At 55.2% G+C, this 15,674-nt stretch overlaps 1 protein-coding gene across 6 annotated transcripts in view; it reads right to left on the reverse strand.

Moving 5' to 3' along the window:
• Nucleotides 1-5,798: 5,798 nt before the first annotated feature.
• Nucleotides 5,799-15,674, reverse strand: part of ACSF3 (acyl-CoA synthetase family member 3) — a 32,404-nt gene continuing 22,528 nt past the window's right edge. For 4 of the 6 annotated variants that reach the window (XM_060682455.2, XM_087877092.1, XM_087877091.1 and 1 more), the window contains exons 8-10: nt 7,720-7,854; nt 7,183-7,294; nt 5,799-7,011 (exon numbers count right to left, since the gene is read on the reverse strand). In XM_060682455.2, coding sequence (XP_060538438.2) covers nt 6,891-7,011; nt 7,183-7,294; nt 7,720-7,854 — 368 coding nt within the window. In that variant the 3' untranslated portion in view covers nt 5,799-6,890. Of the gene's footprint in view, nt 7,012-7,182; nt 7,295-7,719; nt 7,855-11,717; nt 11,905-12,908; nt 13,197-15,674 lie in introns of those variants that run through there. The other 2 variants (XR_015729595.1, XM_060682457.2) reach the window with 2 other exon arrangements.

A 15,674-nucleotide genomic window follows, 5' to 3' on the forward strand; every position in this document is an offset into this window, starting at 1 on the left:
GAGGGCACCCCACACTCTGCCCTGGCAGGCTGAGCGGTAGCAGCTGCTGCCACCTCGGTTGGCTCTGAGGCGGTTGGCACTCCTGAGGGGGTGGGGGGGTTGTGAGAGAGGGAGAGATCTGGCAGAGCTGCAGCACCAGCTGGGCACGGGTGCGCCTGCCCCGGACAGCCAGAGGTCTCTTCCCATGGAGGGAGCCAGCTGTGTTGGCAGCTCTTCTTGGCTTCCTCTTCGAAGTCCTTCCAAGGCTAAACTACCGTCAACAGAGTGCCCGGCCAGCTTGGGAAACACAGGAGCGGCATGAGGATTGGAAGGGCCACGAAGGCAGCATCCGGGCCAGGTTCTCTGACCGGCGGGGCCCTTCGGCTTCAGAGCTTCAGGCCTCGCAAAGAAGCATCGGCTGCCCTAGTGATGCATGCCTGTAACCTGGTAATGCTGCTTGGCGGCCAGCAGGGGGAGCCCCAGCACTGGCAAAGAGCGGAGAAGCCCCTTTGCCTTTCCTCATGTGTGGAGGGAGGAGAGCCCTTCCCACCAAGGGGATTCCTCGGGCAGCGGCTTTCTTGGGGGCGATATGGGGGATCTGCCAGGGCCTCCTTCGGGCTTTCTTTTTCCCCACCTCCCAGTCTAGCTGACGTTGCTGGAGGAGCCCGTTCAGGTGCCCGGATCTGATACGGCAAGCTAAGTGAAAGCAATCTTTCAGTCTCTCAGGGGCTGCCCCACAGAAGAGGGAGTCAAGCTGTTCTCCAAAGCCCCTGAAGGCAGCACAAGAAGCAACGGGTGGAAACTCATCAAGGAGAGGAGCAACCTACAACTGAGGAGACACTTCCTGACAGTGAGAACAATTCATCAGTGGAACAACTTGCCACCAGAAGTTGCGGGTGCTCCATCACTGGACACTTAACACTGTTAAGAGAAGACTGGACAGCCATTGGTCTGAAATGGTACGAGGTCTCCTGCTGAGCAGGGGGTTGGGCTAGAAGACCTCCAAGGTCCCTTCCGACTCTTGTTATTCTTTGAATAGTTGCTCTCACCCAGCCTGGCTTCCTTAGAGGGGCAGAAACATTCAGATGGTGGGGAGACGTTCCTCCGTCATTCACTTCTGGCCACATGGCCTTGGGACCCAGAGGGACCCAGTGACTCCTTCAGGATCTCGTGTGCACCCGTGAGGAAGGGTGGCCAAGGCAGCCAATCCCCTTCCCAGACCACTGGCCGATTCCAGCTGCCGCTTCCGATACCGTCTCCTGGAACTGCTGATCTGTCCTGGGCGGCTCCTGGCCACGCTGTCCTGTCACCCCACATCAGTGCCCGGCCTTGACGAGAGTCTGAAGGGCAAGAAGAGACTCAGAGGAACAGGAGGCATATGGGAAGGGCTCCCACGGGGCCTCCACAACGTTCCCCGGCCCAGAGAGAGTCCAGCTCTCCGCCCTCCTGAAGGCTCGGTTGGAAAGGCCTTCCGGAGATCTGTGTTGCATCGCCAGGCAGAAAAGTCTCCGTGCTCACAGACGGACAGCCAAGCCTCGAATCCCGACTGAAGGAAAGCCCCCCTTTCGTTTCACGGCTCTTTCCTAAGGCCCCCAGGGCCACCTCACGAAACAGGAGGTTGCATTCAACAGTTACACAAGGGAAAAAAAATTTTTTCCAAACAAAAAACAACATAAAAGCATCATCCTTTCAAACAATTACAGAAAAAAACTACCTTTGGCCATCTTGACTTTCCTGCCAATTGGCTTCATGGAGCCACAGCGAGGGAGAAAGGATTATACGTCCCTTTCTGATGCATCAGGAATAATTTCATAGACTCCTGCACATCCAGCCCCTTCCTCTGTTGTTCCCCTCCTGCACCCCCACAGCCCTCGGGTGCCCCCCGAAGGTCCCGATTCTGGCCTTGGAGCCGGAAAGCAAGCCAAGCACCATCTTCCGTCTGGTGACGGGGCAAAGGCTGCCCTTCCCTGTGCCTTCCATTTGCCTTCCGTCCTTCACGGCCTCGGCCCTGGGTGCAAAAAGGCCTGCTCTGGCCTGAGTGGCCCTTTGGGGGACTTGGATGCACCTGGCTTGAACCTGCCCAGGAGCGCCTGATCCCCTGCCTTGGTGGCCTGCCAGATAGTCAATTGCTGGGGCTGGAGAGGGGGGAGCTTCCATGGCTGCCTTTCTGCCTGGCAGCCCCTTGTCAGCCGCCTTCTGCCTGACCCTGATGCGGTGTGGCACGGGGGCAGCCAGCAGATGCTCCCTGCCATTGGCACCCTGGGTGAAGTGGCTCAGGCTGGGCCGGCAACTTGAGAGACAGAGTGGGGGGATCCTCCTTGACAGGGGCTGATGGAGCCCAGCGTGTTTCCCTGCCGGGGCCTCTGGCTCAGCTGCTGGGGAGACCCACATGGCCGGTCGGCCGGCCCTGAAAGCCAGAAGCTGGAGTGCGTCACTTCCATCAGCGTTAAAGGAGGCCAAGGACTCGCCAGTCACCCTGCTGGCAGGCTGGACGAAGGACAGAGGGGATAGATGTACACACACACACGCACGCTTGCCCTCTGCTTCATAGAGCACAGGCATAGTTTGGAGGGAAGGAGAGGGGTGCTGGGTTGGTGTTACAGCAGCAAGGAAGTGGGCTGGGCCAGGGAAGTCCCCTGACAGGCAGAAGTGCCCAGAGACCTCCCTGGTGGGCACCAGTTGGCAAAGTCCGCCTGGAGACCCTCCGGGACAGGAACAGAAGTTGTGCTGGAGCACACCAAGGGGGGGGGGGAGCCGAGGGTGGCATGAGATCCCTTCTCTGCTAAGAGAGGAGGCAGCACTGGCTGTTGGGCCAAGGCTACCCCCTTGAGTGGAGGGAGGACTTGGCTTGGGCCCCTCCTCCATTCTCCAGCAAAAGGGGGGGGGCTGCACCTATCCCCGCTGCACCCCCTCGGTTTTTCCTGGCAGACAGCAGCCCTGCTGTGGGTTGCAGCAATAAAGGGCAGTGAAGCTTAGGATTTTATACCGCAATAAAAGATAATGTCAGCCATAAAGAGGGGGGCAATGCCCAGCCCTGGGGGAGCAGGAGCGTGGGAGTGGGCGGCGGGAAGCACTTCCTCCCCCCTGCAGGCAAAGAGGCCAGGAGCAGCTGGGGGGGGGCAATGGGAAGCTGGAAAGAAGCCTAAGAGCCCAGGCAGGGCAGGAGAGCACTGGGGACCCTCCTCAGCTGGGGGGCCCTGGCTGTTGCCTGGCTGAAGGTGCCCTGGGGGGGGGCAGTGGGGACAGGGTCACAGCTATTCCTAATTGCGATGGCTGCCTCAGGGCTTGTGACGACCTCTCAGATCAGGCCTGGGCTGGTGCTTGCAAGGGGGGGAGGTTCCTGTTGGTCTTTCTGAGCAGCCCCCCTGAGCAAGAAGCCAGAGCTGCCACCCCTAGAGAAGGTCACCATCCCGCCCTCGTTGGCCAGGGCAGGCATGCTCAGCCACCCGTTGGCTCCTTGTTGTGTCAGCTGAGCGACTTTGATGTGCCCCCACCCCCGGTTGATGGCCGGGGGGAGGGGCTGCCATCCCACCTCCCTCCAATCCATGGCAGAGGGCAATGGCAAAATGGCAACCTCAAAGCCAAGCCTGTAGGACAGGTTTTTCCTTCATAATAACTGGCTCGCCTGGATTCGGTCAGTGGCCGGAGGGCACCCCTCCGTTGGCCATCCTGCCTCACAGAGGCCCCCCAAAGGACTCCCCACTGGCCCCCAGAGAAACCCCCTCCAGCCACTTCAGGCGTCCTTGCTGTGAGTGGAGTCACAGCAAAGAGAAAAGCAGCCGGATCCCAGCGGGAATTTTCTGCAACTTTGCAGTCCCACTGTCAATCCCCGCTGTTTTTCCGGGGGGGGGGGGGGTTGAGTGTGTTTGCGTCTGTGTTAAAGTGATGCAAACGTGAACTTTGATAACAGGAACAGAAAAGCAAGCAGACCCCCCCAGGCCAAACGCTAGGCAGGAAGGTCCAAAATCTAATGGTCAGAGCAGCTCACAATCCCCCCACAAGCTGCTCGCACCACCATGGGGGCAATTTTGGGTAAGGCCCAGGGAAGATTTGCATGCAGGAAACCCCCCTCCCAGGTTCCACACATCAGCTAATGTGTTCGCTCTCAGCGGTGGCTTCACAACCCAGCAGCCTCGTAGCTGGATAAACACAACATCACAGCTCCATTTGTGGAGCCCTCCAAGCAAATCAGCTCCCTTCTGAGTTAAAAGGCCCAGGAGGCTGAAGCAAGGGCTGGATTTAACCCCAACCGGCGGGGCCCAACTCTACTTCGGTCAAGGCTGGCCGAGCCCCACCTGGACAGATACCCGATCAGTATCCTGGTACATCCGAGATCTACCTGGGTATCAAGTACCCTGGTATCCTCAGGTGGCTTTCGCCTCCAAGGAGGACTTCCCGGTCAAGGCTGTGAGTTGGAAAACGCAGCTTCCTCCTGCTGGGGGGCAGCCCAGATCAGTCGCAGGGGGAAACGGGGCGCGTGGGTCTCCTCCTGGCCCAGCAGGCAGTGCCCTTGAGGCTCCCGAGGGACCTGTCAGGCAGGGGCTCCAGTGCCAAAGTCAAACGTTCCCGCCTGGCCCCGAATGGCCCCCGGGGGAGCTGGCAGAGCCCCTCCTCGACGGACTCCCATTCCTCAGCCAGGCGTGACAGGCAGCTGTTTCCCTGTCTTTGCTACCTGCGCTCATCCATCAGGCCCATCGATCGGGCCCTGGTGGGGTTTTATTAATGATCTTGTCAGTGGCCGGGTGCAGAAGAGCTGGGGCTTGTCGGGAGTGATGGATCGGGGAGTGCGCCGGCTGCTATTTATTCTCCCGTGACCTTGTCTCTCCCCATTGTGGCTTGCTTAAGAGTTATGAATGTGAGACATGATAATTTGATATTGATCTATACGGTAAGTGAAGAAATTTACTGTGTGCTGAAGTTTTAACGAAGGGGGATGCCTCCATCCTTCCCACTGGGGGGGGGGGACGGGATGCAAGCCTTCTTCCTGCCACACACACACCCCCGGATGATTTGTGTGGAGGAGAGAAGATGTTGAATTTCCTCCCCTTTTCACAGGTAAGCTCAAGGATGTCCCCGAGACGCACCGGACTCCAACTCCCAGAATTCCTTGCCTGCCTCCAGCACACCTGTAGGGCGTTAGGTAGAGGAAGGGTGCAGGACCAAGAAGAGGGAGGCCAGTTGAACTTGGTAACAAAGGTGGAGCTTCCCTTCCAGCTCCAGATTTTCAAGAAATGGGCATCCTGGGAATATTTATTTTTAACTGTCTTGCAGAACTGTCATCGCCTCTCTAGCACAGATGTTGAGGCCGACAGTGGCAAGGTCTCTCCCGCAACGAAAGAGCTTTGAGGGCTGATGGTGGGTTGTCACCTGCCCAGGCGAAGGGTCTAGACAGGCGAAGGTGTTTGACTGGGGAAGGGGATAAACAACGGCGGCGGCGGCAGCGTTTCTTAGCCTCCATTATGTCTGGCTGACCCCAGACGGCCAGGTAGAAGCCGACAGGAGAGCAGCCAGTGGCTTCCCAGCTGAGCTCTGGGCTGCAGGAGAGAGGAGGGTCAGCTGCAGCCTCCCCTGACTCAAAGTCTCCTAGGAGACACACACACACACACACACACCGCATGAGAAAGGGAGCTGCACTCCCACGAGACGCACCCCAGATGTCTGCTGCTACCACTCCTGGGACACCCCGTCATCCTGGCCAGCACAGGTCAAAGGATGGCATCCAATCGCCCACGGTTGGCTGGGAAGGTCCCAGGATCCAAGGTTTCTCTCTGGGAAGCCACCTCTGAGGAAGGCGGAGAGAGAGAAATGATGCGCCTGCATTGTTAAGGACGGTCGCCCTTTATTTGTTCTTCCCTAATAATCCTCTCCTTCCCTCCACACGCTGCATCTGTAGCCAAACAGGCAGAGGCTGGGCTGAAGCCATAAAAGGACAGATCCCAATTTGCAATTTACGGCGGGTTATTAACTGTCCCTGAGATTACATTCCTCTAATGAAGGCCTCTTTTACTGCACCATAAAAATTGCGGGGGTGGGGGGGACACGACAATGCAGGAAAGAAAAAGAGAGAAATGCTGGTGGGGAGAAGTCGTGGAGCCCCCCCCCCCCCCCGAATGAATGCGCAAAAGCAGCAATGTCTCCTCTGGCCCCAGCCACACACAGGGAAAGGGGGGGGCAGGGGCCACAGCAGTTGATGGCAAGTGAGAAACGGAGCTCACTGTGGGGTCTTCCCCTGAGCATCTCACCCGTGACCCTCAGAATCCCCCCCCCCCGGCAGCAAAGCTGCTCCGTGAGGCCCTTGGGGAGGGGTCCCGGGACCGGGGCAGTTTCATGAGAAATACATTCAGGAATAGAAATGTAAATATAAATGTAACGTGGATTTTTAAAAAGCCAGAGTTGTGCAGAATAGCATGGAAAGGGGGGTGATGATATGAACAGACATGAATTCAATTTTGACCAACTTGTCTCTTCAACTCTGCATCGGATTCCTTGGCTCCCCAGGTGCGCTTGGGGGAGAGATTTTCCATTCTCCAGAGGGGAGGGGAGGATCGGGCCCGTGTTTGGTAAGAGCACCAGAGGAGGAGGAGGAGGGATGAGACGCCTGTGCTCAGGTGATGTTCATGGCCTTTCTGCCCTCTGGCTGAGCCAAGGGAGGCCGTGGCTTCTGTCCATACACCTCCCGCAGGGCCACAGGCCACGCCAAGGCCTCTTCCCCGTCCCCCAGCATGGAAGGAGGCTGAGCAGCGCAAAGCCTGATCGGCCACTAATAAACCACAGGTCCTGTTTGGTCCTCTGGGTGACGAGCTAAAGGCAAATCAGCCCCCAAGGATCCGTGTCCGGTTTTGAAGGAAGGGCGTCCCGTCCTGCTCTTGGGCCACAGAGACCCTTGTTCCACGGGGCAGAGATGGAGGCTTTCACAAGGTGCCGTAGAATCGTTTGAGGAGCTGCTTCTTATCCACTTTGCCCATTTGGTTGCGGGGAATTTCCTCTACCAGGAGCAGCTCAGAAGGGATGGTGTAAGAGGGCATGGTCTCCCTGGGCACAGAAGAGCCTCTTGGTTAGCTGCAGCAACTCCCCACCTCCTCCCTCCAGGGATACACACCCCTCCAGTGTAGCCTCCAAGGAAAGGCCCGGCTGATGGTTCAGGAGAAACAATGGAGAGGCCTGGCTGGCTGGCTGGCTTCTGCTTCTGGCGCCCCAACTTACCTGGCCCATTTCTTGAGGGTCTGGAGAGACAATTCCTGGCTCTTGTGGAGTTCTACCACAGCGCTGACCTTCTGACCCCAGACAATGTCTGGGGCACCGATCACAGCAACATCTGCAGGAGAAGGGAGAACAAGCACGTTGGGAAAAGGGCCAGAGCAACTCTTACCTACCAGGCATCCTGGACTCTTAAGTGAAGACGGATCCTGTTCCTACAGATTTCAAGTCGTTGACTTCAAGTTATTCAAGTAGTTGGTTCAACTAATCTTAGGAACGGGAGGCAGATGGCTGGAGTGGATTTCATTGGCCCTAACCCCTTCATGCAAGTTGCACTTTTATTCGTCTGTCCAGTCTTTGTTTAACTTTATGACCTTTTAAAGAAATTCCTTCATGGCATTTGAAAGAGATCGCTTCACCTTTCTGCCTTGGGGAATGGGCCCGGTAGAAAGAAAACCAAATTTTGCAGCTTCTTGGTAAAATGCCGGGTACATAATTAGCCCTCCATTAATCAACAGCAAAATGGCAGCACGCAGACAGCACCTGCAATGCTAGGGTGGGCCAGCAGGTGGCGTTCAACTTCCAGGGCGCTGATCTTGTAACCTCCGCTTTTGATGATGTCCACCGAGGTCCGTCCCCTGATCCAGTAGACACCTTCCTGATATACAGCTGTATCACCTGGGAAAAGGAAAGAAGGGATGTGCGTGATGGGCACAGATTCTGGGGATGGGCTCCGGGAACAGCCTGCTGACGTCCAGAACCAGGGTGCCAGAGCTAAGAGGTCCTTGCCAGATGTGGAGCTCCAAGGCAGAGACCCTCCCTTAAATTGGCCTTAATCCTGCACCACCGTCAACTGCAGGGCCCTCTGAAGGACTTTCGGTGCCACCTTCACCGGGCAGCCTCTTCCTCGGTTGCCATCTCCTCACACGCATCTGGGCACCTTCCATTCTCCTCCATTTCAGCCTGCTTGGCCCATCAAGCAATGGGCATTCCAAGCCCCAGGGCTCTTTTGGGATCCCAGGAGGATGGGGGGGGGGCTTTGGTGTAATCAGAGGGAGGGACTTCAATCCCAGCTAAGGCATGTTTCTGCAGGTATTACGGGGGTCACACAGAATGATGGAGTACAATCCACGCAGCTGCTGCACTTTAGGGGAAATGGAAGGCCCCCCCACCCCTGGGGATTGGAAGGACCATTGCTTGATGGGATGAGAATGCCACAATGACGGGGCAGAGAGGCCATGGGTGCTACTTAATGGGTGTAGAACACACCCCTAAAAACTTCCATAGCATCAGGTCGGAGCACATGGACCCCTTTAGTCCAATCTTTCCTGGATGACCAACAACAGGGCCACAGAAGAGGGTATCGCTCAATCTCCTTGGAGCTCCAGGAGGAAATATTTTTCAGATCCTTTTCCTGATAAATCTGTCCAAAATCCCAGGAAATTATCCCTGCCCTCCCTGCCCCCCGCCCCAAGTGGCCGGGCTCCCCAAACCCCAGAGTGAAGGCTACCGGATAATTGGCTCTCTCTCGAAAGGGAGATTTTCACTGGTACAAAAAGAGGTGCTGGAGCGGCGGACAATTAGAGGGAGGGAGATTAATGAGGGGTGGGGGGAAGGGCTGTCCCCACCACCGTCAGGCGAAAGGTAGAGCCTGCAGCATTGGAAGTTTGCGATGTGTGTATGTATTATGGACACCAACCTCCCCACACTCCCCAAACGAAAACGGCGTCGATAGTTCCCCATCTGCTCACATATATCACACACTTCATTCCAGTTTATTAGCTGGAATAAATCATAAATATTTCATTATACATCAACGGTGCTCGACTCCGGGAAGGCGCAATCTATCACCCCGATGCTCCCCGTGACCCACCACTGCGCATTAAGCTTTCCAGTCTATTAAACAAGATTGATACAGTGCGCCGGATGGACTGGGGGAATGTGTTTATAACACCGGGGGGGGGGGGGCAGAGAATGGTCTCGAGGAGAGGGAGCTCCCAATTCAGTTGCTCGCTAAGGTTGAGACGGGGGGGGAGGTACTACCAGAGGGGAGCCCATCTCGTCCAGACCATCCTGTTCCGGGTGCCCCCAGCGCCCTTCTGGGCCACTAAAGGTGTAGCGTATGGCTGCCCATAGCACCCACCGGTCTCATGGCATCTCCAGAGTCGCAACAGGATGCCACGGGGTGCGACCTGGGTGACAGCCCTCCCCAGAAGAGTTTGGTCTAAGGCAGAGATCTACCTAACTTTTGCCAGCCACAAAACCTTGTAGAAAAGAGACCGAGCATCTAACTCTAAGCTCTTTTGTCATTTGGGAGCCTCTCATTTAACCAACGCTGCTTAGGAGGAGCTCTTACTTCTTGTGTTAAGAGAGGCAAAGACACCCTCCCTGGCACTCCCTGCGCCCCCCAAAAAAGCTTTCTTCTTGCTCCGTAGAGTTGCAGTTTGGCGTAGTGGTTAAAGGTGCCGGAGCAAAGCCAGGGGGCTGCAAGTGCCAGTCTTGCCATGGATACAAAAACCATCCGGGCGACTCTGGGACCAGGTTTTTTTTCTCCCGGGAAGGAGGGACTGGCAAACCACTTCCAAAAATTATGCCAAAAACAGCAACGGACTTTTTCCTGCAGTTGCCAAGAAGGAGGGTTGACTTGATGGACAAGGGGGAGCTGCCTCCTTAGGCCTTTTCTTGGAGAGGATGTGAAACGGGATCCAATTGCAGGAAAATCAAAGAATACATGGAGAGGAAGAGGGACAAGAAGGTTGATTCCTGCCGGTAAAGAAACCCTGCTCCGTTTTCCAAATTCCGGACCCCGGCAAGTGAGCCTCAGGCCAAAAGATCAGACCTTGTTCATAAATTCATCAGGATTTTTAAACAATACTAATGAGGATCCACTGACTATCCACTAAGAGCCTTGGTGGCGCAGCAGACTAAAGTGCTGTTAAGTAACACCAGCTGCCTGCAATTACTGTGAGTTCAAATCTCATCAGGCTCAAGGTTGACTCAGCCTTCCATCCTTTCAAGGTAGGTAAAATGAGGACCCGGTTTGTGGGGGCAATAAGCTGACTTTGTATAAAAAAGAACACCGCTTGGGGCGGGCCGAAAGCCCTACTAAGCAGGTATATACAAAAGTATGAAGGCTTAACGCATTGTAAGCTGTCCTGAGTCTCCAGAAAAGGGCGGCATATAAATCAAATCAATCAATCAATCAATCAATCAATCAATCAATCAATCAATCAATATCCCCCCCCCCCGTTGCTTTAAATCTTCCTCTGAAACACAAGGACTCCTTCCTGTCCTCTCCTCTCCACCCAGGCGCTCCCTTTATCCCTGGCTCTTCCAAGGTCAGGGGGGCCAGTCAGAGAAGAGCAGAGGGCCACAGTCACAGCTCCGTCTGCTGGACCAGGCCGGGAGGGGGGGGGTTTGAGAGCAGGGAGGGGGAGCAGATGGAGGGATCTTCTGGGGAGACGCTCCCCAAAGGGGTTTCGAAAAAGGGAGGCCGCCCAGCCACTGATTTTCTGGGGCTCTCGCTTATTACATTGAAATCCAGCATTCCCACTAATTACAGTGCTCAAAATGGCTAACTGTAAAGTAGGGATAAAATAATGACGTTGTAATTAAAGCGCATAAAAAAGACTCACTGCAGCCTATTCTGACAGTAAGTCAGCTTAGCAGCAAAGCGCCTGTCTGAACAAAAGGCCCCTCCCTCACTGAGGAGGCCGGCAGAGATGGAGCCAGCCGGCCAGGGCCCTTCTTGGGAGGGAGGGGGGGAGGGAGGAGGGGTCCCAGAGAAAGGGGAGGGAGCCACACCTCTTGACGACAATGAGGGGAGAAAAAAGGGGGTGCCACAGAGGGTCTTTGCTTACAAGCAGGTGGGTAGGTAAGGAGGTGGGTTGTCCTAGGTCAGGTAGGGCTTTACAGGGCATAAGCAGGAGCCCCTGGCAGCCCCAGCAACCCCAACTCCCTCTAGATCAGGAATGCCCAACCTTGGCAACTTTAAGACCTGTGAACCTGAACTCCCAGAATTCCCCAGACAGCCATGCTCGCTAGGGAATTCTGGGAGTTGAAGTGCACAACTATTCAATTAGCCAAGGTTGGACACTCTGCTCTGTAGTATTTTAATAAACAGGTTTCATGTTGGAAGGGTGAGGAGTGGGAGGTAACAGGAGGTAATCCCCCCAGCCCTGGATCCTCCATTGGGTTCACTCGCCTGCCCTGACATTTAGGTATAGCCGCAGGTGAGCTGTTGAGGTGACAACATCCACACCAGAGGCTGGACAAGCAAGCAAGGCGTCCCTTTGAGTCCTTGAGCACGGACAGCTCAGCACAAGACGGGTCCACAAAAGCTAACATGGCAAAGAAGGCGTGGAGCCGTGGCCACGAATCTCCAGCCTGGAGAAGAAAAGAAAGAGGGAGGGAGGGAAAGAGGCAAAGGTGCCGAGACCCTCCAGAAGCATTTGCAGGTGACTTGAGCTGGAAAGAAAGGAGCAGCCCACGAGGCAAACACAGCCTGGGATCATTGCTTAGGCCTGCTGGGGAGGGCTTACCTGCCTGTGAGTGAAGAACAAACAGCCTCTCGTGTCTGCTCTTTTCTCCTAAGAGTAAACGGGAGACCCATCTGAAGCCACCTGAGCTGCAGCCTCAGACCTCCGGCCAGGGGATTCTGTGAACACCCAGCGTCTCTCCCAGCCTTGCAGAGAAAGAGTCCCGGAGGGGAAGAGCACAGCGGGGCTGCTGCAGAGAAGAGGGGGGACATTAAAAAGGGGGAGTCTCTCTCTCTCTCCTTCCTTCCCCCCCCCCATTAGCATTTAAGTATTTATAGACAGCGCTGCAGATGGCAGAAAGGGAATGGCATGGAAAAGAGCCCGCTGTGCCTCTCGGCAGCTTGAGAGGCTGAATCCTGGCTGTAAGTAATTGGAATAACCAAGATGCTGGAGTTAACACCCACCCTGCCCCCCTCTTCCCGCGCTCTGTGCCTCTCTTTGCAGAACAACTCCGGGATCAATTACACACCAGGCAAAAGCCAGCAACAGCCCGCCCGCCCCCTTTCCCGGGGGTGGGCACCTTCCTGGGAATCTTCTGAAGAAGATGATTAAATAATCCACCAAGGCGGCAACAGGAGGACGGACGTCTGGAGGCTTTGGCAGTGGCCACCGCAGTGTGGAGGCTTGTCTGGCGGAGGGCCTCTAAGCAAGGGGGCTGCCAGCCTCCCCGCTTTCCCCTCCTGCTCCCTCGCTCGGAGTCAATATGCTCTCGGACACCCACAGGGAGGGTCTTCTGGAGAGCAAAGAGCAGAGGCTGTCACTCCCCAGGAGGTTATCTGGCCAGGATTACACAATCTGGGGGGTGGGGTGGGGGTGGGAGGAAATCAGGAGGCTTAGAGGTCCAGCTATTTAAAAACAGAACATGGCTTTCCCACTTCCCTGGGCAAACCATGTTAAATAACAGGGAGAAGGAGTCTGAAAAACCAAGGCACTCCTCCCAGATGCTGGTGGATGGAAAGAAAGCTGGGATGAAGTGGCCTGCAAGGCAATTCTTGCCACTTGCTGTCCCCACCGGCCTCATCCCCGTTTTCATTCCTCCCACCCCACCCCATAAGAGAGGAGCTCTGCAGCTGACCAGGGACCCATCTCAGACCCGGCCTCTGTGCCTTTGGAGGGCTCCTTCAGGGTGGGACAGCGAAACAGAAGGTAGGAAGTTAATCCGACAGGTAAGCAAAATGCCGAAAGTGGAGCTGCCGAGGATTAAGGACCCACAAGAGAACAGGACTGGGCTGGAGGCAGATCCACTGTCCCAAAACGCAACTGGGCTTCCTTAGGTTTTCCCCTTGAAAACGTTTCACTTCTAATCCCCAAAAGCGTCTGCAAACTGAAGGAGCTTCTTGGATGAGAAGTGAAAGAGCGAGGAAGGCCAGCTGCCTTTGGGACGACCCTGGCCTGGAGGATGGAGGATCTCCGTACGGACGGATCCAGCTGTTCCCAAGCCTTCCTCTGGGATTACGCCTTCCTGGTGTTGGACTCGCCCTGCTGGTAAGTGACAGGCAACGTTTGCAGGAGAACATCATTAAGCAATAATTTTAAAGAACAAAAATAGTATTAATCAAATTTACAGCTGGGAGAGAGGGTGTAAACAAACAAGAAAAAATGCATGCTAGGACTTTAATGAGACCCGTTTCTATTTATAACTGGCACTGAAGAGGCAGAAGCCATTTCCCTCTCAGGTGTGAACGCCCACAAAGGGAAACAAATGGCCGCCTCAGAGGGGGAAACACCTGCTCCTCTCCCGAGACTGGGAAGGTGCCAGGGAAAGCTACTGCCAATTCTCAGCGAGGGCACCACGCCGAGCCATCTGCTTAACTCCTGTGCAGCGGCTGGCATCAAACGGAAGGCCGGGGCTGGCAAAGGGATTCTCGCTAGGAAGAAGAGACCGCAAGCCCCATCAGGCACTGACAACAAAGTCAGCTGGAGCGACGTGCCCGGGGTGCCCGAGTGGAAGTGCATTGAACAGGCCCACCGGTGCCTTTCGTGGAGGGGATCCTGGGCCGATCAGTCTCTGGGGAAAGCCGAGGCAGCCTATGGCCTCTTCTCCATAGGCAGGGGAAACTGCTGAGCCCCAGGGACTGCCAGTGGTTCAAAGGGACAGACAGTTATTTCAATTTCCCTGGTCTGATTCTCTTCCTGTACTTTCCATGGCGGGAGGCCGAAGGCTGGAACCTTTTCGGGGCTGAGGAGTGCTGGTTCTTCTCCCGATGTGCTTTTTAAGTTGCACTGCACTCCGGAGCAAGGCAGAGAGCGGAGGAGCCTCGAGGGACCCAGGAGAAGCCCCTATTAAAGAAGCACTGAGCAGCTTTTTAGCCTCCTGCTGGAAAGCCCGTTTTATGGTTTGCATGGTCCCTGGAGACATATAAATTTGTACACATCCCACTGGAAGCGAGGCATCCGCACTCCAGCCTGCATACATGCTGAAAAGCAACCCCAGGCGTCCCTTCCAGGAAGGGCAGGAGGGACCCCCTGCTTCCACACAGGGGCCCCTGAAAGCAAAGGGGCCCAAAGGCTAAGAAGCAGAATTTGGTTGTTCTCTCAAAAGAGCGACGCTGGCAGCCCTCGTGCTCTGCTGCATTTGGAAAGAAAGGAGCCCTTTAAAGCCCCCGTCAAGTAAGTTAAATAACTCGACTTTCTTAATGACCTATTAATCAAAGCGCATTGATTCCTGAATGAGATTCTGTTGCCAAAGGAGCCTTTGATCTTCCCAGCCCTGACGCAGGCATTAGCGGAGTTTTATTCTGACAGATACAATATAGCAATCAATAAAATCTTATTATATGGAGCTGATATACATGGATTTGCCGCAAGGATTTATGCTCCACTTTCAGAGCCAGGACTATTTCATGCCTCTGCTCCAACCTGTAATTGAAAATAAATCTCTCCAAACACTCCCAGGTTCTACTCCCTGGACGTGTTAGCAGCGTGAACGGTGTCAGCCTTTCCACGGGGGAATTGTAGCTCTGTCATCTTGCTTCTCCGGGCCACTTAGCCAGAGTTTCCTTGCTGAGAAATCCTTTGCTCAGCAGGCAGGAGGCAGGGATGGTCCAAGGGAAGCCCACCCTCCGATTGAATTGGTCCCACACACCACCCTGAATCTTGAAAGAACACTAAAGCCACAAAGGCTGATTCCTCTAAAGAGGCACAGAAGGCGGTGGCTGGTTTGTCAGACTGTTTCTTAGCAGCCTGCTATTTAGGCAACGTATCAAGAAAACTAGCCACAAAAGCGGTTGTTTGTAGCTTGGCTTACTTGCCTGAGTAACCCGGGACTATCTGTCCCGCATGCCTGCGGGTGATTCCTGCTGGTGGAACACCAGATCGTGTCGATGCCCTTATTTTACTATAATTTAAGATCTGAGACTGGCCTAGGAGGACAGCGTGTGGGATTCCCCACCACAGAAGCACCCTGAACACCCCCGAGCTCTTACTGAGGCAGCTCGATTTCTCCCCTTCCAAGCTCTCCCTTAGAAGAGGGGGCCCATCCGAGCAATCTGGGCCCAGGGATGCTATGACACCCCCCCCACCCTTTCATTCGACTGCTGGGGCACCGGGGTGTGTGTGTGAGAGCGGTGGTGGATTCTGAGGTTGTTTTCTCTAGCCGCAGCACAGCTCCATCAATAAGGCCCTCGCTGAGGCTACGATCATTTGCATTCTTCAGGAATGCCTGGGTGGGGGTGATAATTAACTCATTCAGATGCAGCCTTTGAAACTTACTTAGTAGCTTCATTTGGCTGCTGCTCATAAAAATACATTCAGGAGAAGGAATTTCCCTGAGACACCTGACTGCACACGGCCAGCACAAAATTCTCTAGAGAACCTCACTCCAGAATTTCTTTGAGAGAAAAAAAGGCTGCTGGTGTAGTCATGCCTGAGCCAAGGAGCAGCCTTACTCAACTGGTAGAGCTCCCAGGGGCCACTAGAAGGCAGGGACAAGTCAGAATTCTCTGTTTCCTTTCTGCCACC

The sequence above is a fragment of the Pantherophis guttatus genome, chromosome 11 (genome assembly GCF_059756535.1).
Source record: "Pantherophis guttatus breed Tessera chromosome 11, ASM5975653v1, whole genome shotgun sequence".
Taxonomy (NCBI): Eukaryota; Metazoa; Chordata; class Lepidosauria; order Squamata; family Colubridae; genus Pantherophis; species Pantherophis guttatus.